The sequence below is a fragment of the Jaculus jaculus genome, chromosome 6 (genome assembly GCF_020740685.1).
Source record: "Jaculus jaculus isolate mJacJac1 chromosome 6, mJacJac1.mat.Y.cur, whole genome shotgun sequence".
NCBI lineage: Eukaryota > Metazoa > Chordata > Mammalia > Rodentia > Dipodidae > Jaculus > Jaculus jaculus.
In genome coordinates this window covers 121,709,140-121,730,336 of record NC_059107.1, presented here as the reverse complement: position 1 = coordinate 121,730,336, position 21,197 = coordinate 121,709,140, and the positions used below count along the sequence as shown (strand labels likewise).

At 35.2% G+C, this 21,197-nt stretch overlaps 1 protein-coding gene across 6 annotated transcripts in view; it reads right to left on the bottom strand.

Annotated features, from left to right (window-relative positions):
- Nav3 (neuron navigator 3) overlaps nt 1-21,197 on the bottom strand; it is an 830,635-nt gene that overhangs the window by 7,111 nt on the left and 802,327 nt on the right. For all 6 annotated transcript variants that reach the window (XM_045151620.1, XM_045151622.1, XM_045151621.1 and 3 more), the window contains 9 exons: nt 19,045-19,142; nt 16,083-16,178; nt 15,653-15,821; nt 14,043-14,278; nt 6,466-6,620; nt 5,321-5,392; nt 4,545-4,741; nt 3,527-3,645; nt 63-266 (listed from right to left, as the gene is read on the bottom strand). In XM_045151620.1, coding sequence (XP_045007555.1) covers nt 63-266; nt 3,527-3,645; nt 4,545-4,741; nt 5,321-5,392; nt 6,466-6,620; nt 14,043-14,278; nt 15,653-15,821; nt 16,083-16,178; nt 19,045-19,142 — 1,346 coding nt within the window. The remainder of the gene's footprint in view (nt 1-62; nt 267-3,526; nt 3,646-4,544; nt 4,742-5,320; nt 5,393-6,465; nt 6,621-14,042; nt 14,279-15,652; nt 15,822-16,082; nt 16,179-19,044; nt 19,143-21,197) is intronic.

Here is a 21,197-nt window from a genome sequence, read left to right as displayed (position 1 = left end):
GCTGGAAATGACCACACACTGATGTCAAGATACACAGGAAGCTACAAACATCAGCCTCTTACCAAGGGGTCCCCTTCTGTGTCACCCTGTGGAATGTGCTTGGACGTTGTGGCTTCCTTTGTACATGTGCTGCTTTCATACCCAACATCTTCTGGTCTCAACTGAAGTAATGCTGGGCCCTCCTCAGGCAAGGACATGGAGCCCCATGGGTACGTGTCAAGCACCCATTTAGAAGGATCTTCCCATGGTGCACGTTTTCCATACATCTAAAAGGAAATCATACACAAAATTCATTTCATTTTCTTTGTGTATATGTGTATGGTGTGCATAGTGTGGATACATGTGGGTACACATGGGTGTGTGGAGGGGCTTGTGCATGTGTAAGGAAGGCCAGCATCAGAGGCCAGCATCAGGTGTACTCCTCAGTTACACTCCACATTAATCTTTTGAGAAAATGTCTTTCATCAAACCTAGAGCTCACTGATTCATCTGGCTTTCACCTCCCAAGCACTGGACTTAGGGGCACATGCCACTACACCAGATTTCACAAGGGCGCTGGCAGTCTGAGAATCTGAACTGAGATTGTCATGCTTGCAAGACAAGAACTTTGACCACTAAGCCATCTCTCCAACCCCCAAGACCCATTTATATTAGGTGAAAATACTCCTTAATTGACTAACAACTTTATTTAGCATGTACTTCCATCAGTTGATGTCGGTGTATGTCTTGCTAACTAATATTTAAGTGACTTTGGGGGGGGTTGAGGTAGGGTTACACTCTAGCTCAGGCTCTCCTGGACTTCACTATGTAGTCTCAGGGTGGTCTTGAACTCACAGCGATCCTCCTGCCTTTGCCTTTTGAGTACTGGGATTAAAGGTGTGCGCCACCACGCCTGGCTTTTAGGTGGCTTTTTAAATCACTGAGTTCTTTTGTAAATTTTGAAGGAATATTTCAGTTTCTAAATATAAAACAACTTGAAACAAAATAAAAGCAGTATTTCTGGGTAGATAACTAGTATTTGGGGGAGACCATGAGGGAACTTTATTATGAATAAATGTAGAAATAAATGACCACATTTGGTTTTTGTCAATAATTTTACAAACCCAGAGAAAACTCAAGGTTAATGAATAAAGAGTTACTTGAGAGATTTAAAAACAATATTCTTATAGTAAACAGTGTTGTTGTACTAAGGCACTTTCAAAACATGATAAAAGAACTTCTATTTCGAAGTTGGGTGTTGTGGTGCACTTTAATCCCAGCACTTGGGAGATAGAGGTAGGAGGATTGCCATGAGTTTTAGGCCAGCCTGAGACTACATAGTGAATTCCAGGTCAACATGAGCTAGAGCAAGACCCTATCTCGGAAAAAAAAAAAAAAAAAAGAACTTCTATTTCACTCAACTTAATCTTTTTCTGAGTGAGATTTTATTCTCTGCTAACCATTTTCTTCTAACTTCTGCTAATAAGTCTATTGCTTCCTGTTAAAACTCTTTTTAGATGTTTATATATAAGGACATTATGAAAAGGAAGAAAAATTTAGGAAACTACCAATTTTTCAGGAGTTTATAGGAAAGCAAAAAGCCCAATAAGAATGAGATAAATGAGCCTAACTAAACTAGTGGCTGTGTTAGAGGGGAAAAGATGGATATGAGATGTTAAAAGGTTTTGTGCTGGTAACAAAGCTGAAAAGAGTTAGTCCAGTGACAGAGGCTGGTGAGATTTTCAAGTGTCAGGTTATAAGTGTCACAGCCTGGGCTACAGTGAAACCTTACATTGAAAAACCAAAACTGTACAAATGTATGTTTTCTTTTTTTGAAGTGGTACAGCAGTAGCAATCCAAAGTACTTTGCTGTTATTGTCATTTGTCTCTGTTTCTAACAGTACTTTGTTGTGATTGTCATTTGTCTCTGTTTCTAATAGCCATCATTCTGGAGCAGCAAGTTTCTCTCAGATAAAAGGACTTTAGAGAGAATGCAAAATACAGCTGGATATACGACTTAACTTAGTTGGAGGAAAATGTAAACTTGTAGTTTATGTTAGCACAAAGACTTTGAGAATCTAGAAAAAAATGAAAAGAGCATTAAAAAGGATGAAGAATCGAAGCTAGCCTTTCAAAGATTCAGCCAGGACAGCAACATAGCCTGGATTGGGGGTTGACAATAAAGAGTGACTTAAAAACTGAATGGTAAGAAGATACACAAAAACACTGAGAATGAGCTTAATTGACAGCTGACATTTCAAGAGACAATCACTGATATGAGCATGCAGATGAACTGCACTAACAACAGCATCCTTTACAACCAGAATGTGGGGGCTCTTCCCACATAGGGTTCATTAGCCTGTATCTGACACTTCTTTTTATACCTCTAAACTCAGAATTTCATCTTCATTTCTTCATCTCTTCTTCTGATTTAAGGTTCTTTGATACCAATGAATCTGACACAATAGCTCATCATACATAAAAGGTACATGCATTTGGAGTTTGTTTGGAGGCTGGAGACCCTGGCATGTGTATTCTGTCTAGCTCTATTTTATCTCTCTACTTGCAAGATATCTATCTATCTATCTATCTATCTATCTATCTATCTATCTATCTATCTACCTACCTACCTACCTACCTATCATCTATCTATCAATCATTTATCATCTCTCTATATCTGTATACATCTCTATCTCTATCTATCTCTCTAGATATATTAGAGTAATCCCTCAAACATAATTGAAAAATGCAAAAAATCAAGGGCTTTAGACAGTGAGGTGCTCTAAACCCAGAGAAACTATAAGCAAAAACTATCCTAGGTTAACCACATTATGAGTATATGTGGTGAAGGCCAACACAGTACAGCTGTGTCATGAGATGGAGAGTAGTGCAATTCACTAGCTGTCACAAACAATAATTCTAAACATCTATTTCAAAAAAATCTAATGTATATTTTAAAGAATTGATTTCACTCCTTCTTGGATGCACTTTGTTGTGACACCATGCAAATGCAAACTTGCTGCTCTGGATTGCACTATTTTTCCCACTTTTAATGTCTGCATAAATATCAAAAGAAATTAATATTCTTTGTTTTTGAAAGAATGAGTTTTGGGGCTGGAGAAATGGCTTACATTAAGGTGCTTGCCTGCAAAATGTAAGAACTCATGTTCAAATCTCCAGGTCCCATGTAGCCAGATGCACGGTGACACAAGCAGGCAATGTTGCACATGCACACAAGAGAACACACATGTCTAGAATTCGTTTGCAGTGGCTGAAGGGTCTGGCACACCCATTCTCTCTCTCTCTCTCTCTCAAAAATAAGAAACAAAGCTGGGTATGGTGGAACATGCCTTTCATACTAGTACTTGGGAGGCAGAGGTAGGAGGATCACCATGAGTTCGAGGCCACCTTGAGACTACATAGTGAATTCCAGGTCAGCATGGACAACAGTGAGGCCCTACCTCGAAAAACCAAAAGAGTTAAAAAAAAATAAAAAAGAATGAGTTTTTGTTTTGTTTTTCTAAATAGTGTTATTTGAGTACTCTACCTGAAGACCTTCTCTCACTGCCTCAAGAATATAAGGTACCAAAGAATAATTCCAGAGATCCATAAACCACACTCTAGAACCTTCCACATCCATGGGACAAGAAAGGAAAAGTCGAGGACCTGATAAGATACCAAAAATAAGACATGTTAGGAAGTATTATATTTGTTAATGTAAACACATATTTACACAGTATTTTGGAGCTAAGTATATATACATCTTTCTGGATTCTTAGAAACTTATGATCATGTCCAGCCTGGACTTGATTACAGTATGTTGCAGAAGATTAGTCTTTTGACCTTTCCTTTTTCCAACTGTGGAATATCAATCTAAAGCATAACACAAAATTATAAGACATAATAAGGCTTTGAATCCAGTCAACCTATTTGATAAATAATGTAAACTTCAATTATACTGAAATGAATTGTTGAATAAAAATGTCACCATATTGGAACATTTGGAATTAACATAGCTTTTCTCATTCAAATATAGAATTCTTTCTAATCTATACTGCACAGGTGGTGAATCTATTATGATTAGACAATGGAAAAGGCACACTTATATAATTTAAGAAGGAATAAAAAATAAATATAGTTGTGCCCACAAAAGATAATAACTCAGTTTTGTATTGTGAAAGATGCTATTTATAAAACATTTAAATTTTTCTTAACTAAGGTATTCTCTCACAGTTATATTTGATATAAGCTATTAGCTAAAGTTTACATGTAGCATAAAGACCCCTAAATAGATGCTATTTATTTTGAAAGTCCTCTGAATTCTTTTAGATATCTGCCAATTTCAAACTTATTTGAACTCAGTGGTATTTTTGAAAGTTAAAATATTCAGATAAAATTAAATAATTAGAGAAGCAAGATTTTGAAAACGACAGTTTTACAAGGAATAAAAAGCCTCACTCTTTAAAAACATTAGCTTTCCTTGTTATTTCAACCATCTAATCTGGCCATCTTTACCAAGTACTGCTAGTGCTTGGAAAATGGCATATTGTAATTTTGGAACTTACCAATGGTAACATCAGAAGAACTGTGTGTTTCCAAAAAGCTATTGAGATGATGCCACGTCTTAGGGATCCAATCTATAATTTTGACTAGGTCATTATTGCGTATATTCCTTTCAATTTCCATCTCTATGAGCTTCCTGCGAAGGTATCTTCCTAAAAATCCTTTCACTGGTTCTGTATGGTTTGCACATAGAACCCACCTACAAAACAAAAATAATCAGAACAGTGTATATAATTAAACATTTTCAAATTCCACAGTAATTTTCCTTGTAATATGAAGTACTAATGTTCCTATATTAAGTTGTGTCCACATTGTAATGCTCTGAGGTGTTTAAGAAGTCTATTAGCATTGGAGATATAAGGTACTGAACTCTTTTCCCAGCCACACAGAAGCTCATGTGCGTCAGCAGTGAGTGGGCATCCACATGCTGAGCAGTCTTTGGTAGGAGAATCAAAATCCTGAAATAGGAATTCTCTTCATATTCCTCACACTTAAAAAAAAAAAAAAAAGTGCTTTACTTTAGCTAGAGGAAATACTGAGGCAGAAAAACATTCCTTTTCTTCTTCTTCTTCTTTTTTTTTTTTAAAGAAACACTTTCTGGTTACAGGTTGAAGGTTAGAAAATGTCTGCTTTAAAAAGAGTGTCAGGAAATGTGAGTATTATTGCTACACTGTAGTCATCATTGGCAGTATTTGTCAACAAACAAATGGAAAAATAATTAACACACATATGCATGCAGGTACACACACATATTCACAAGCCTGTAAGTTTTCTTTACCTGAAATTATGATGCAGCTCTAGGTTGGGTGATGAAGAAACTCCCTGATTCATTGTTCCAATAATATAAGGACTACAAAAAAAAGAACAATAGGGAAATTATATAAAGTTCTAGAGGTCAAAGTGATTAATATAATATATTAAAAGTATAAAATAAGATGAGGTCAAAAGTGATTAGCATATTTTAAGGTGTCTTATAAACTAAGAGAAGTGAGGATTATTCCACTTACAGTAGGCTTTAAAATGAGCATTTGTAATATAATGCTACAAAGTAAGAAAGGAAATGACTGGAAACTATTGTTGGGGGCTCTGGTTTTGAAGAAAGAAATCATTTCTCTCCTGGTCTTATTTTATTCGTCTATAAAATAAGGAGACTCTATAGAATAATCAAAATTATTTTGTCTGTCCTAACATCTTAGAGCTCTTATGCTTATAATCAATTCAATGTCTTCCCTTTTAATACTTAAGTTATATTAAATAACACATGATTTTTATTCTTCCTTCGACTCTTGTCCTAAACTAATTAGTTTTCAATATTTTATTAACAGTAAAGATTAATTACTCAAAACACTTGATTTATTCAAGTTAATATCATTTACATTGATTAAGTTCTTTTTCATACTTTCTTTAGAAACCATACTCCAATGATTTTTAGTCTTTTTATAGAACTTTTATATACCATTCTCACATTTTCTTCTTCTTCTCTAAATAAGATAAACATGACCTTATTGGTGAAAGCCATATCTAAGTGAATTAAATTTATCTCCAATGAAGGTGAAATTTAAACTTTACTATTGAAGGAGAATAAACTAGCTAGAGCACTAAAATGTCCTTCTAGTTATCACATTCCCTGATTAAAACTGCTCCATCAGTGATACTATTCATCCAGACTTCCAGCATTTTTGTAGAAACTAGAACTATCAAGGAGGAATCAATGTTGCAATAAAAGGAACAGAGACATAGTTGTGAATTAATAGGTATTCTATCTAAAGGTACATATGGATTCTTTGGAGATATAGTGCACTATTAACTAGGGGTGCTTACATTAATAGTGTCCTTTATAGGTCTTAATTTTTTTAAAAAACACAATAAAGCAAATATAATCTCCATTTTTCATAGTTGATTCATATTATTTCATAAGCTTACCATTTGTTATATTTACAGTTGAGGAAACCATTGAAGATATCACTCAAAGAGCCAACATGATGAAGATTATCAAGAATAATTACAACTGGGAGCTCTACACCATTATTATCAGCACTGCACTGTTCAGCAAGATTAGCTAGATATTGTTGCAACTCCTTTAAAAATAAAAAAACAAATATGTCCAAGGTGAATCCATACCAATGGTAAGCAATTCATGTTTTAGAATTAGTATAGTGGTCCCTTTTGTCCTGTTTTTTTATTTTTCCATTAAAACTTATAATATCAGGGCTGGAGAGATGGCTTAGCAGTTAAAGCACTTGCCTGCAAAGCCTAAGGACCCAGGTTCAACTCCCTAGAACCCATCTAAGCCAGATGTACAAGGTGGCCCATGCCTCTGGCATTTGTTTGAGTAGCTGAAGACCCTGACACACCCATTCTCTCTCTATCTGCCTCCTTCCTTGATCTCTCTCTAATAAATAAAATAAATAAAAAACTTATAACATCATTTTATGCTTATAAAAACATTACACAATGCAAAACATAAAAGCATATTGCAGGGATTTTCCTCTCAAAAATGAAAGCTAAATGAGTTCTATGCATGAATTCTTTGTTTTGTAATTTTTTAAAAAATTTTTTATTTATTTATTTGAGAGCGACAGACACAGAGAGAAAGACTAATAAAGGGAGAGAGAGAGAATGGGCGTGCCAGGGCTTCCAGCCTCTGCAAACGAACTCCAGACGCGTGCACCCCCTTGAGCATCTGGCTAACGTGGGACCTGGAGAACCGAGCCTCGAACCGGGGTCCTTAGGCTTCATAGGCAAGCACTTAACCGCTAAGCCATCTCTCCAGCCCTATGCATGAATTCTTATGGCAAACCATAACAGTCAAGATTTCATTCTCATTTTTAGTATTACACTAAATAAAGTGAATTTATCAGATTTATAATGTCAACTGTTGACTAAATCCAAATGATACTTCTGTTTCTTCTTCTACCTTAAACATTTAAATTAGTTGTATGTAATAGTACAGCCACAGGACTGATTAAAAATGGTCATTTATATCCTACAGGTAAGTGCTACAATTTTGAACAGAGAAGGTCAGTTAGTATCAGCATTTAACAGTGTTTGAGCTTCTTGGGATCTACTTCAGGTACTATTCCTCTCCATAGCTTTACATCTAAATATGATAAACAGTTCACTGATTGATTGTCCTCACAGATGGCTGCGCCAGACACATGATTAGGTACCTTAGAATTATCCTAATCAGCAAGAGCACTTCCATAATATTTGCATATTTACAATGACATTTTCAATTTGGAATTCTTGCTCAGGGTTAAAAACAATTCCATGATCCCAATTTCTGGCAGTTAGTTAAATATGTGAGCCACTTACTCTAAATGCTTCTTTGTCCTGACAACTTTTTGAGAACTTAAAGTAGAGGAATGGAGCAATAGATAGTGGAGGGATGATATATTTCAAGCTAAAGATAAAATTTACTAAAGGACTAAGATACTATTTGATACTTATACAGATAATATAAAATAGTATAGAACCAGTCATTTCATGTTACCTATATCATAGAAAATATATTTAAAACTAATAATGAGTCAGGAGAATTTTATTTACCTTAAAATATGAAAATGTTATTACCCATCTGCCTATAATAAATATTTTATTGATATATAAAGTATTAACTATATATGTGTTCCCTTAGATCCAACCCAAGGTACATTCCCTGTTTATTATATAGTTGAAATAAGTTTTATATTTGTCAACTTTATTAAGTACTTTTCTAGACACAGAAGTTAAAATTGGTAATCTGATAACTGCCTTGCCCTCTAGTTTTCAAAAGTTGTCACAGTAGGGACTATAATTTAATTACCAAAGCCATTGAAACATAAGGTCATGAGTGTATTATGAGCTTTGAAGAAATAAAGAGATTTCACTTAGCAGGTGGGTGTCAAAAACCGTTTTATGGAAGACATAATGCAACAACTTGGTGAAGGTGGAGGTACAGACATCAACAATGAACTTACAAATTGTGATAAAAAATACTTCATGAGACAGGCTAACAGGTCTGTAAAAGAGAGAGGGGTTGACTTCAATCAGAATCAATATGGGTTTGTAGGGATGTAGCATATGAGAGAATATTGGATAGTAAGTAAAACTCCAACTCATGACTTTGTAATTACTCATAATTTCAACATACTTTTATTAGGAACTTCAGCTAGGTCCACTGCTATCGTGGATTAAAAGCTAAAACTAAAATTTCTGTGCTCTGTAAGTCAGAGTAGATGAGCAGAGCAGTAAAGCAAAAAGAGCCTCACAATGCCATGGGGCAGTGAAATCTACAAACACTATCAAGGGAGATGTCTGACCTAGACTTAAGGTTTATATACTAGAACATAGTGAGGGACAATATTTAAAAATATAAAGTACAAAAAGTAGGGCTGAAGACATGACTCGGTGGTTAAATGCCCTTGCTTGTAAAGCCTAATGGCCCCAAGTTCAACTCCCCAGTACTGAAAAAAAGTCAGAGGCAAAAATAGCACCATGCATTTGGAATTTGTTTGCAGTGGCAGAAGGCCCTCTTATGCCCATACTCACTTTATCTCTCTCCTTCTCTTAAACAAATAATAAAATAGTTTAAAAGTAAAAGTTTAGGGCTGGAGGAATGGCTTACCAGTTAAGTGCTTGCCTGTGAAGCCTGAGGACCCTGGTTTGAGGCTCGATTCCCCAGGACCCACGTTAGCCAGATGCACAAGGGGGCGCACACATCTGGAGTTTGTTTGCAGCGGGTGGAGGCCCTGAAGTGCCCATTCTCTAGCTCTGTCTCACTCTTTCTCTCTCTCTGTCGCTCTCAAATAAGTAAATAAATAGTTTTTTTAAAAAAATAAAAGTTTAAAATTGTGAGGGCAAGATTTTTTTTGGGAAATAACAAAGATTCTGTTATTACAAGAGAACATGGTACCTGGTAGAAGTGTGAACAATGGAAGGAAATAGTAAAAGACAATAGACTCATGAAGAAGGGTGAGATTATACCAAATGAATAAGCAGGAAAAATAGACATATTAGCTTACTGGTCTGTTGATGACCCAGAGAGCAGTGTGTTTATCAAAGAACACAGGATATGGTGATTGACCAGAAACAGAAAAAGCACTCAAGAATCTTACTCCCCAGAAATGTCCATTGGGCATGCACTTATACAATTATAATTAACAGTAAAAATTCATGACTTGTTTAAATGAAATATTTTGGTTTACAGTGTGTAAAGATTTTTCATAGTTTTTAGAAAAGACTTTCTGGAGGAAATACTATTGGCTACTACAACTTTATTCTCAGGATTAAGCAATACTTTGATGCTTAAAAAAAAATGTAACAGTTTTCCAATAGAGGGAAATGAATAGAAACAGTAAGAACCATAAAAACAGGAGTTTGTGTAGAGTGTAAACATAAAAATAGAGAGTTTTGTAAACGAAAATAATGATAAGTAATTTAGAAAGGAAGTTTACAATCTGAAATGATGGGTTAGATCATTAAAACTTTTCCTCTTGACCATGCAAAACTGCTGAATAGTGTGGGGACATGAATCAGATAGAATCATGATTTCTGAGGTGCAGTGTGTGTTCTACAAAGAAACAGCAGAGATCCGTGAGAGAATACTGAATCTTTATGCCAAAGACACCATGGGTCTGAACAGGGAACAGTGTGCTATCTTTAGCTAAATTCAGAAAGCAGTGGGAAAACAATGGAGAATTACAATGTGACCGGATTTTAATTATCAAAAGAAATTCAATCTTCTATGATGCGAATGGATGAAGCCAACAAGATAGTAAAGGGGAATTTTAGGGAAATTGTGAGCTAAGCACTTGAAAAACAATTGTAGATATTCCAGTAGCCGGGAGGGTACTTGTGGTAGAGATGAAAGGAGGAGGATGGACTTGTAATGCTTTTTGCGAGTGGAAACTGTCATTTATCCACATATAATTTAAGCAGATGAATGCAGCAAAGTTTGAAATTGGCAACAGAGGGCATTCTTAGCAGTGTTCAATCCATGTCCATGACATAGATCAATACCAAATGAACCTACAAGAATCATCCAAGGAAAAGCAGAAGTGAGAATACAATGTTGAGGAATATTTGCTTTATAGTAAGAGAGGAAGAACAATCAATGAAAGAGACTAAGGACTTTACAGGGAAGTATGACAAGGAAAATTTAATTATGAAAGCCAGAAAAAAAATCCTAGAAAATGGAAGTCTGTGGGACTGACATGTGATGTGTAATCAAGACAGAGAGAGGCAGAGAACAGAGGCAATGAATTTGGAAGGAAGGATATCAATGAATGAGTTTGGGCAAGCAGGGCCAGTAACTGCCATGTAATTTTCTTTCCTCAAACAGTAGTAGATCCCTTGGAAATCCAATGACAGCTACAAACCTTCCAACCTACAAACTTAATGACTTTTTATAACACATATGCTTTTCACAAACAGCCCCTTTGAAAGTTCTTCATGGCTGTCACAATAAATTTTTAGATTAAGATATAGATGCATTCACATTCACATCTCTATGGAGTTAGGCAGAAGAAAGCAGGAATATCCCCCAGTGGGACTTTGATGAATCCATGTCTATATCTGGGAACAAAGAAAGCAACTTTGTTGTCTAAATACTGTGATTATTGCTCTCTTGGTCTTGGATTCTAGACACGCTAAAAATAAATCTGTTAAGTCCAGTTTTCTGGACTCACATTCCAAGTCGCTTCAGCTGGTCACATACCATTTACTAAATCTATCTCTAGCCTTCTGGGCCCGTTACATCAAATGTCACAATGTATAATTGTGTATGTACTCTGCTCGCAATCAAAATATCCCAGCTGGCTGCTTGGAGGAGAGCTTGAAATGTGGGAAGAGGAACAGAATATAAAATGCAGAGGTACCAGAAACATGAAAAGATTTCCAGAAGCATGAAAAGATTTCCTTTCCATTTGATTTTTTTTTTTTTTTTTGAGTCTAAAAGTGCTTTATGGCTGCATCTCTACTGTGTTTTCTATGGCTCAGCATAACACATCCCAGTAATGACACTGCTCCATTTCTCAGGAAAAGGATTTATTATTTCATGCCTCATTAGTATTTTATTTCTGTAAGTATATAGTTTGCAGCTACCCCAGCACAATCCCCTCTTCTTTCATAACATTCTCACTTACACCCACGTCCACCTCCCAAAAATACCATGTGCAGTCTCTGTCACCTAGGAAAGCAGCAGCCACATTCTCCGTTAGTGTCTCTGCACACACCATTACTAACATGTCATCCATATACAGTAGCCATAAAGTCACAAACATCTTTCAGTTGTATTTTGTAATTTCTTGGTAATTAATGTCAAACAATTTGTCCATGGGTTTTTCCCTATTACTGTTTCCCAGCATCACTAGTTTCATTTAAATACTCCTAGGAATAAATAAACAGATCTAATAATATTAACATTGTTTTTCTGAAAAAGCAAAAATGTTGCTATTTTATCAGAAAATTTTGAAAAGATAAAATATTATTAATCTTTCTAAGTACTAAATATTTTATAAATTAAATTCTAAAAACTTATAGAAATAAATGGGTTTTATGAAAAGTTTTATTTTATTTATTATGAAAGTGACCTGTTTTATTTCAATGTATCAAAGTTCTATTCTAGTGAAAAGTAATTATTTACTTCTCCCTTTGATATTAAATAATTCTCAACTTCACCAAAATGTTTTGGTCTCTTCTAGTAAATATAATTTATTTATTTTCAAACCATTTTTAAAAAAATATTTATTTGATAACGAGAAAGAGAAAGTGGCAGATAGATAGGGGGAAAGAGAGACAGAGAAAGAAAGAGAGAGGGAGAGAGAGAATATGAATGGGTACACCAGGGTCTCTAGTTACTGGGTACTGAGGAATTGCACCCAGTCATTAGATTTTACAGGCAAGAGCTTTAAGTGCTGAGTCATCTCTTCAAACTCAAATCACATTTATTTTATTTTAGTTTTTTATTTTAGACACACACACATACACACAGAGTGTGAGAGAGAATAGTCATGCCAGGGCTTCGGCCACTGAAATTGAACTCAAGATGTCCACCTAGTAGGCATGTGTGACCTTGTGCTTGCCTCACCTTTGTGTGTCTGGCTTATGTGGGACCTGGGAAGTTGAACCTGGATCCTTAGACTTCCCAGACAAGTGCCTTAACCACTAAACAATCTCTCCAACCCCACATATTTTTTAAGCCAAAGAACTTGTGCATAGTTCTGTTAAACTAACACTGAGGAAAAAACAAAACAAAGAGAATACCGAAGAAATTCCAGAATCCTTTCATCACTTTTGGCTGAAAAGAAGAATGCACTATTTCCAAAGGCTTCCACATAACAATATAAAGATCAGTATTACAGGAGGCTTTAGCTATGCAGGCCTCTGCACTAAACCTTTGTACTCTTCCCTATCCAGCTGGGAAAAGTGTCAGGTGTTCTACTTCAGGTTTTATGTCCCTTTAGCTGAAGTGACAACCACTCTGTCTACCACAGTGAATAGTGCTGAATTCCAAAGAAAGAGGCCCAATTCATAGCATTATGTATTTAATTTTAAACCATTCCATTACACTTTATATATATCACTGATCCCTTTGAAAGACAATTTTTGAATAATGGTGTATATACATAGGGGAAGGACAGATTATGTATACTTTTGCAAAAAGTCTTCATTGGGAGCTAATGGCTATAGTTAATAGTTGAAGTAAACCTTTTATTGGTTGGACTTGCTACTTTTGTTGTTTTGTCTATCTATCTATCTATCCTTCTTCTCCACAAAATATACACACACTAACTCAGTCCTTGCTGCAACCCTACAACTTCCCTCATTTTATATGTGAGAAAACAAAATGAAAGGCAAAGGGATTTATTAACGGTCCCTGACTTAATGAATTAATTTCAGTGAACTTTAGGTTTATTTTATTTATTTATTTTTAATTTTTTGTTTATTTTTACATATTTATTTGGTGACAGAAAGAGGGAGAAAGAGGCAGATAGAGAGAGAGAATGGGTGCACCAGGGCCTCCAGCCACTATAAGCAAACTCTAGACATGTGCACCCCTTTGTGAATCTGGCTAACTTGGGTCCTGGGGAATCAAGCCTTGGACCGGGATCCTTAGGCTTCACACGCAAGCGCTTAACCACTAAGCCATCTCTCCAGCCCCAAACTTTAAGTTTATTAAGCTATATATTTGATTTATGTCAAGAATCCAATAGGTTTGAGAATCACACTTATTTCTGAAAACATAAAAAGTCTACATAATCTTAGGTCTTGATTTCTTTTTTTGTTGTTGTTTTTGTTCTTTTTGTTTTTTTTTGTGGTAAGGTCTCATTCTAGTGCAGGCTGATCTGGAATTCACTATGTAGTCTCAGGATGGCCTTAAACTCACAAAGATCCTCCTACCTCTGCCTCCCAAGTGCGGGGATTAAAGGTGTATGCCACCATGCCCACCTAAGGCTTGATTTTTTTTTTTAACATACTTATGGACAAATAACCATTGTTCCTTGATGATTCTGTCTTACCTTACTTGACTTGTGGTCCACATTAAAAGTGGCAATTGCATCATCTGTTTTTTTCTTCCCAGATTTGGTTATTACATATTCAGCAAGTTTGTTTGCTAAATAGGTCTTTCCAGTACCACTTGGTCCTGAGAGTATAATTCTGTGATGCTCCATCAACAAGTTAAAGTACCTTTGGGTAATTGGTTTAGGAATCAGTGTATCAAAAACAAAACTATCCAAACTGTTTTCTTCTACCCCTGAAGGAAGAAACAAAGGGAATAACATGCCTTCATATTTTACATAAGCTCAAATGGAAAAACAAAACAGTTATTGACCAAAATCAGAGTTTTGCTCATCAAAGGAATGCAGTCCTTGAAAAATAACTTACTAGGTATTTCTAAGTCACAAACATTTTTGGCCATTTTGAGACAGAATATATTGCTAAGAAGATATATTGATGATCCAACATATTACCTTTTGTCCCCACTTCCCTCCACTCACAATTTCATGTTTTCCATTATTGTTCAAAGAAAGAAATGAAATGGAGGCACAGATTCAATCACAAAATCTTTCTTCCCTTTGAAAATGGTTAGCTTTGTTAAAGAAGTATACACATACATTTGAATATGTGTGAATAATCTTTCTCCATCTTGCTCCCTTCTCTTTATTCCTTTCATCTCTCATGGCACACAGCAGCTGTGCAACCACTTGAATTTTTTAAGATACAAATTGTGATGTTTGGCAAGGAATTAGAAAAGGAGTACTAGTATCTCCTTGTACTAAACCAATTACCTTAATCATAAGACCAAATATTGATGAATCCCTTCATTAGCCCACAATTTATGTAGATGCATTCTGATTCTTGAACATACACAAACAAGGAACTATAGAGACAAACATTTGCCAGGTATCATGTCAGCCTATAATTAATCACATCATCCAAAGCAAACAGAATCTCTCATCTCTGACTTTCAAATTCTATTCTGTATCTTCAGGGAACAGTCACTGTGTATACATAGTTTTCAATCCAACATGTAAGGAAGGATATATTGGTTTGGAAAACATAGTAATTTCTTTCCCTCCCTCCCTCTTTTCTTTTCTTTTTTCTTTTCTTTTCTTTTCTCTTCTTTCTTTCTTTCTTTCTTTCTTTCTTTCTTTCTTTCTTTCTTTCTTTCTTTCTTTCTTTCTTTCTTTCTTTCTTCTTTTTCCAAGTTAGGCTCTCTATCCCAGTCTAACCTGTAACTCACTCTATAGTGGCCTTCAACTCATGACAATCCTCCTACCTGTTCCTCCTGAGTGCAGATTAAAGGTGTACACCACCACACCCAGCAAAACAGTAATTTTCTTTGAAAGACAAGAATGGAGGCAATCTGGAGACTGAATGAAATTCCTACATTAAGCTTCTTTCTGTGATCTTTGCTAATTCTTGCACCAAGTTCCACATCCCAGATTATAAATATTTCTTTCAATTTTAATGTTTTGCCAGGAGTTCAGGTTTTTCATAATCCACATGGCCATATCATACCATAATTATAAGAGAGGTTAACACACTTATGCAAACTAAAATATTTGAGGGAAACCTGCAACAAGGAGGGAGACATGGGTAAACATTCAGTGGACTTTCTGCTTACCTTTCAAGTTCACAGTGATGGTGTTGTTGTCTCCAACGAGGTATCCACAAGGCAGCAATTCAGGCACTTCTAGGTTTTGGGATCTAGTTAAATCTCCTATACAGTAGCTAGCAATACAGTCAGAGCTTAGACCAAGACTAGAGGATGAATCCACTCGGAACACATATTCCTAAAATAGTACCCACAGAAAAGTATGTCAAAACAGAGCTTTAACTCATTTGCAACAAGCAATACCCATGGGGATATAAGCTGGTTGCCAGGAATTTGAAACATGAGTTATAGAAAAACTGCTAATATGAAATAGTACAAGGATAAAGGGGTCTCTTCAGTGGATATAGAAGTTATGAGAAGCCAATATATCTATGTTATTAAATTAAGGAAATCATATGAGAAAGCACATACAATTAATTTCAGGTTATCTTTGACATACCTTAAAGAGACGTCTAATTACACCATCTAAGACATCCCATTTGGTTCTTCCACTGACACCAATGGATCCTATTAAATATGCCTGAGATTTCTGGTCCTTAATATGAACAAAAAAAGCAAGATAAAGCTCATTTGTATATATTATTTTAGTGCTACGTTTTCTACTAAAACTCACTTATGTAATTGTTATTTAAGATTAAAGAATTGAATAAGCTAGTGGATTCTATAGTAATAGTTATATATGGTAAAGATCTATCTATCTATCTCCTGGAAAATAAATCAATCAACCAACCAAATAAAGTAAGAATTAGAACAACAACCACAAGAGAAAAAAAAAAAAAAAAGAGATTAGATAAAGTGTTAGACCAAGGGCCTGTTCAGGAATAATGGAAATTGAAAAACATCAGAGTGAATTGCCTTGCATTTCAACAGTGTCAGTTCTCTTTTCTAAGGAGAAATAGCTAATAGGGAGACAGAGTAGATCTGTATTATTCAAATCTCATGACTTACTTAAACTACACTATGATCTTATCCATTTTAAAAATATTATTTTACAATCTAATATAACTTTGACCATTAAGTAAAGTATGGTAGTATGGCATTTACCTCTATAGAGGAGTCATTTTGAATATATTAGAAAATTCATATTTATAAAACCTACTGAATAAACTTTATGGATTCAACATAAGCATACTTTTACAATGAAAATAATATTTTCATAAGCTAGGTTCTTGAGATATTTCTAAAAATGTTATAAATATTTCTAAAAATATTATCAGCCATCTTTTTAAGAAAAATGACTCTTTATAGTTGATGCTAATCCTCAATTACTTTATCTATAATATTTAGCCCTTCCAAATGAAAATGACCATCATCATTTTTTATTCAGCTATAAACTGAACTACAAGTCAATATATTTTTCAGAAAAAGTTGAGAAATCCAAAGCTAAGTAATTTGTATTTGTTTTAAAAAAATATTTATTTATTTGCAAGCAGAGAGAGGAAGAGATAGACAAAGAGAAGCAAAGCAGAGAGAACAGGTGCGCGAGAGTCTCTAGCCACTGCAAATGAACTCGACTCATGTGCCACATTCTGCATCTGGCTTATGTGTGTGCATAGGAATTGAACATGGGTCCTTAGGCTTCCTTTGCAGGTAAGTGCCTTAACCACTATGCCATCTCTCCAGCCCTAATTTGTACTTTTAAAAATACATCATTTATTTATTTATTTGAGAGAGAGAAAGAGGTGTGGTGGTGAGAATGTGAGTACCAGAGGTTAGTATACATTTCTCTCTCTCTCTCTCTCTCTCTTTCTCTCTCTCGCTCATTCTTTTTCTCTATCCCTCCCTACCCTCTCTCACACATAGTGTAATAATGCAATGTGACCAAAAAGTTGGCCAACTGTAAACTAAGAAGGTAGTCTGCACTGGCAATGAAATTGTCCAGCACCTTGATATACCTTGTATACCTCCCAACTTGTGAGAAAATAAAATCATGCTTCTTTTGAGCTATCACTTCCCTGTCATTTTGGTCTGGTAGTCCTAACATACTAATACACTAACTTTCCTAGAAAATGTATTAGAAAAAATGTTCAAGCTCATTGTAGTTCAGAGATTTTTCTGGAAATAATACTTATTGTCTGGTTAAAGGAGTGGCTTAAGGTGTATGCCTGTGAAGCCAAAGAACCCAGGTTTACATTCCTCGGGACCCACACAAGCCAGATACCCAAGGTGGTGCATGCATTTGGAGTTCATTTGCAGCAGCTGAAGACCCTGGCACATACATTCTCTGTATTTGCATCTCCCTCCCCACCCCCCATATCTCTCTCAAATAAAATAATAAAATTCATATTTTTAAAAGAATACGTATTGCCCAGTATTTTCATAATGTAGTGATGACTGCTTACACAATGCTTTGTAACAATTGCTTTTAAAAAGAGTTAGTTGAGGTTTCACTGAAACTCTTAGATAGAATATCTCATGCAGGGAAAGTAGGCACAAATCTGCCCTACATGCAGAAAGTTTGACATAGGATTCCCAACATTTGCTCTATGTGAAAATTTACCAGTGCTATCTCACTTTTTCAAGTTAAGTGCTCCAAATACTAAATAAATAAATAAATAAACCAGGCATGGAGGCATACACCTTTAATCCCAGCACTTGGGAGGCAGAGGTAGGAGGATTGCCATAAATTGGAGGTCACCCTGAGACTATATAGTAAATTCCAGGTCAGCCTGGGCTATAGTGAGACCCTACCTTGAAAAATCAAAAACAAAAAAAAAAAAAATTATAAAATAAAGGATTATATCATTGCCTGATAGAAATAAAATGGACCATAGATATTTACTCTGGGTTCCTCATTAGCAATTTAAGTTAAAGTGATACTATCTAAAGAAAGAGATTAAGTCAAATGGTATTGGCAATTTGAGTTCAGAAAAATCAAATCCTTGATTGATTATGTAAGACCACATTTACTGAACATGTGGACAAATAGCATTAATAGAATTTGTCCTTCTGAGTTCAGTAGAATATGCATTAATCTGATGTCCACAATTTTCATTGATTTTGTAGACTTCTCTTTATATAAAAAAAGATTATATTGGGAACTCTGGTGACAAGGTGCTGTCTTTAATACTCCCTATATCTACAAGTGATATTGAAACACATGGGAAACATGATAGTGACATAAAACAATATTATTTGTAATTTAGCTTCAGAATTGAGATAAATTGCAGCCTATACTATTTTCAGAGTATTAATATGGGCTGTAGCTGAGACATTTTTCTATATGTATGCAAATTTTCTTTATTGTCTCTATATTTTAGTTATGTATAATGTATTCAGCTAGTGCCAAAGCTGCCACCTCAATAGGATATTTACCAAAACAATAACTAAAACATAGAATACATTTCACCAATAAGATTACTCACCATCTACTTATAGAGAACTTAAGATTAAGAAAATACCTTTGCTTGACTATAGCCCTTGCTTATGGGGACTATGATTTTCACACTGCGGCCATCCTTATGTCCAGTTGCATCACCAGCATCATCCAGCAGAATATCTACCACATTTCAAAAGAGACACAAACAATAGAGTAATGTTAGCTCAGGTTTGTTTCCTGACCATGTATTCTGTCTCCTAGTTTTCTGCTGCTCAGTGGAATCATTCCATATCATAGCCTAACTGGTCTTGAAGTCCTCAGCCTTCAAGAAGATGAATTCAGTGGATGGACTAACATTTAATAGAAGAAGCTATCTCTGCTTCCAAAAAATTTACTTAACTGTTGTATCTGTACTTTTGAATGAGGAAATACAATTAAAAAGAAAATGCAGACAGGTCTGAATAATAACTGAGTAATTCAGTCATCTTTATAACTGTAACAAACTGAAAATCAATAAGATTTTTCTATCCAAAATAAAACATTCTAACAGCAGCCATGCAGTTTATGAATGCAAAGTGCTGAGACTGTCAAATAAAAATATTTCTAGGTTTTGGGCACATAATGCAGCTGTGTTGCCAATTGCTTGTATCTATCCTTATTAGGTACTGGTAATAAATTTTAACCATGGCATATATCCCTATAAAAGTATATCAATTGATGTTTTCTTTCCTATATCCTTTATGCTAATATCTTCAAAACAAAAATACTGTTACTAATGATCTTTTTATTGTTTTGTTTTTTTTTTTTTTTTGAGGTAGGGTCTCGTTCTAGCCCAGGCTGATCTGGAATGCATTATATAGTCTCAGGGTGGCCTCAAACTCAGTGATATTCCTATCTCTGCTTCCCAAGTACTGGGATTAAAGGTGTGCACCACCATGTCATGACTATTAATAATAATATTCTTATAGAAGCATGAGAATGCTTACTTGGATTTACAATGTGGGCTTTTTAAGGAGTTAAAGATTAAATCTCAAAATATATGTCGGATTAGTGTCCAATGGCAATGATGCTATTACCGAGCCAGGCATTATGAACATAGTGTTCTGTATATAACAGAAACTCATCTCTATGCTAGAAAGCACATGCATCTGGAGAAAAGCTGACTCACCTGCATGGATAATAATTTTATACAGATAAGCCATGTGATTGTAACATTATAAAATAATAATCTAAAAAGATGGATCATCAAAATAGGATAGGCTTTATTTGTGTTTCTTTGTTTGTTTTGGTGGAGTCTCATTCTGCAGCCAGGTCTGTTCTGGAACTCATAGCAATTATCTAGTCTTCCAAGTGCTGGTATTACAGGTGTGAGTTACCAATTCAACAGGAATGGTTTGTATTACATTAATAATTAAGCATGTGTAGATAGGTGTAGTGGCATATGTATGTTAATCCCAGCATTCAAGAGACTAAGGTAGGAGGATTGCATGAGTTTAAGACCAGCCTGGTCTAGAGTGAGACCTTGCTTCCAAAAAAGCACTGACCAAAAAATAAATAAATAAATAAAATAAATAAAAAATAAAGAATGAGTAATTTCACAATGGAAAGAGCAAAAAATACTATAAGACCATATGTAAACATGTGGTACTTTGAATAGATGTCCCCCAATATATTCAGTGTTTCATTACATTTTTAATTTAGGTCTGACAGTTGGCTAGAGGAGGTATCACTGGGAAAATCTTAAGGTATAGTGGTGGGTTTGAAATTCCAATCTAAAGATAACAAAATGCCTAGTTCTACTTGCAGTTCCTGAAGTGTGCTGTGTAGCTTTGGGCTTTTTCTCTCTCTGCCTGGTCCCTTAAGAGGGGCCCAACTTCTTCTACCATTATGGAAGATCCCCTAGATCTGTAAGCTTCAATAAATATCCCTTCCTCCATAATTGTGCCTGGTTTGGAAGTTCATTTCAGCAAACCTGAAGCTGTCTACTAAAAAAATTGGTGCCAGGAGTGGGGTAGAATGCTGAGATGAATCTGACCATGTGGATTTTTGCCTTTTGGAAGTTTTGTTTTGGTGGAATGAGCATGGACTTGGTAATTGCAACTAAAGACACCTTCTGAAGCAGTAATCCAAGTATTATGGAATGTTCTTATGAGAGTTTGAGAATGGTAAGTGAATAGAGAAGTGAACTTGGAGGCTCCGTTAATGAACTTTCTAAGGGGAAGGAGACTGCAGAGG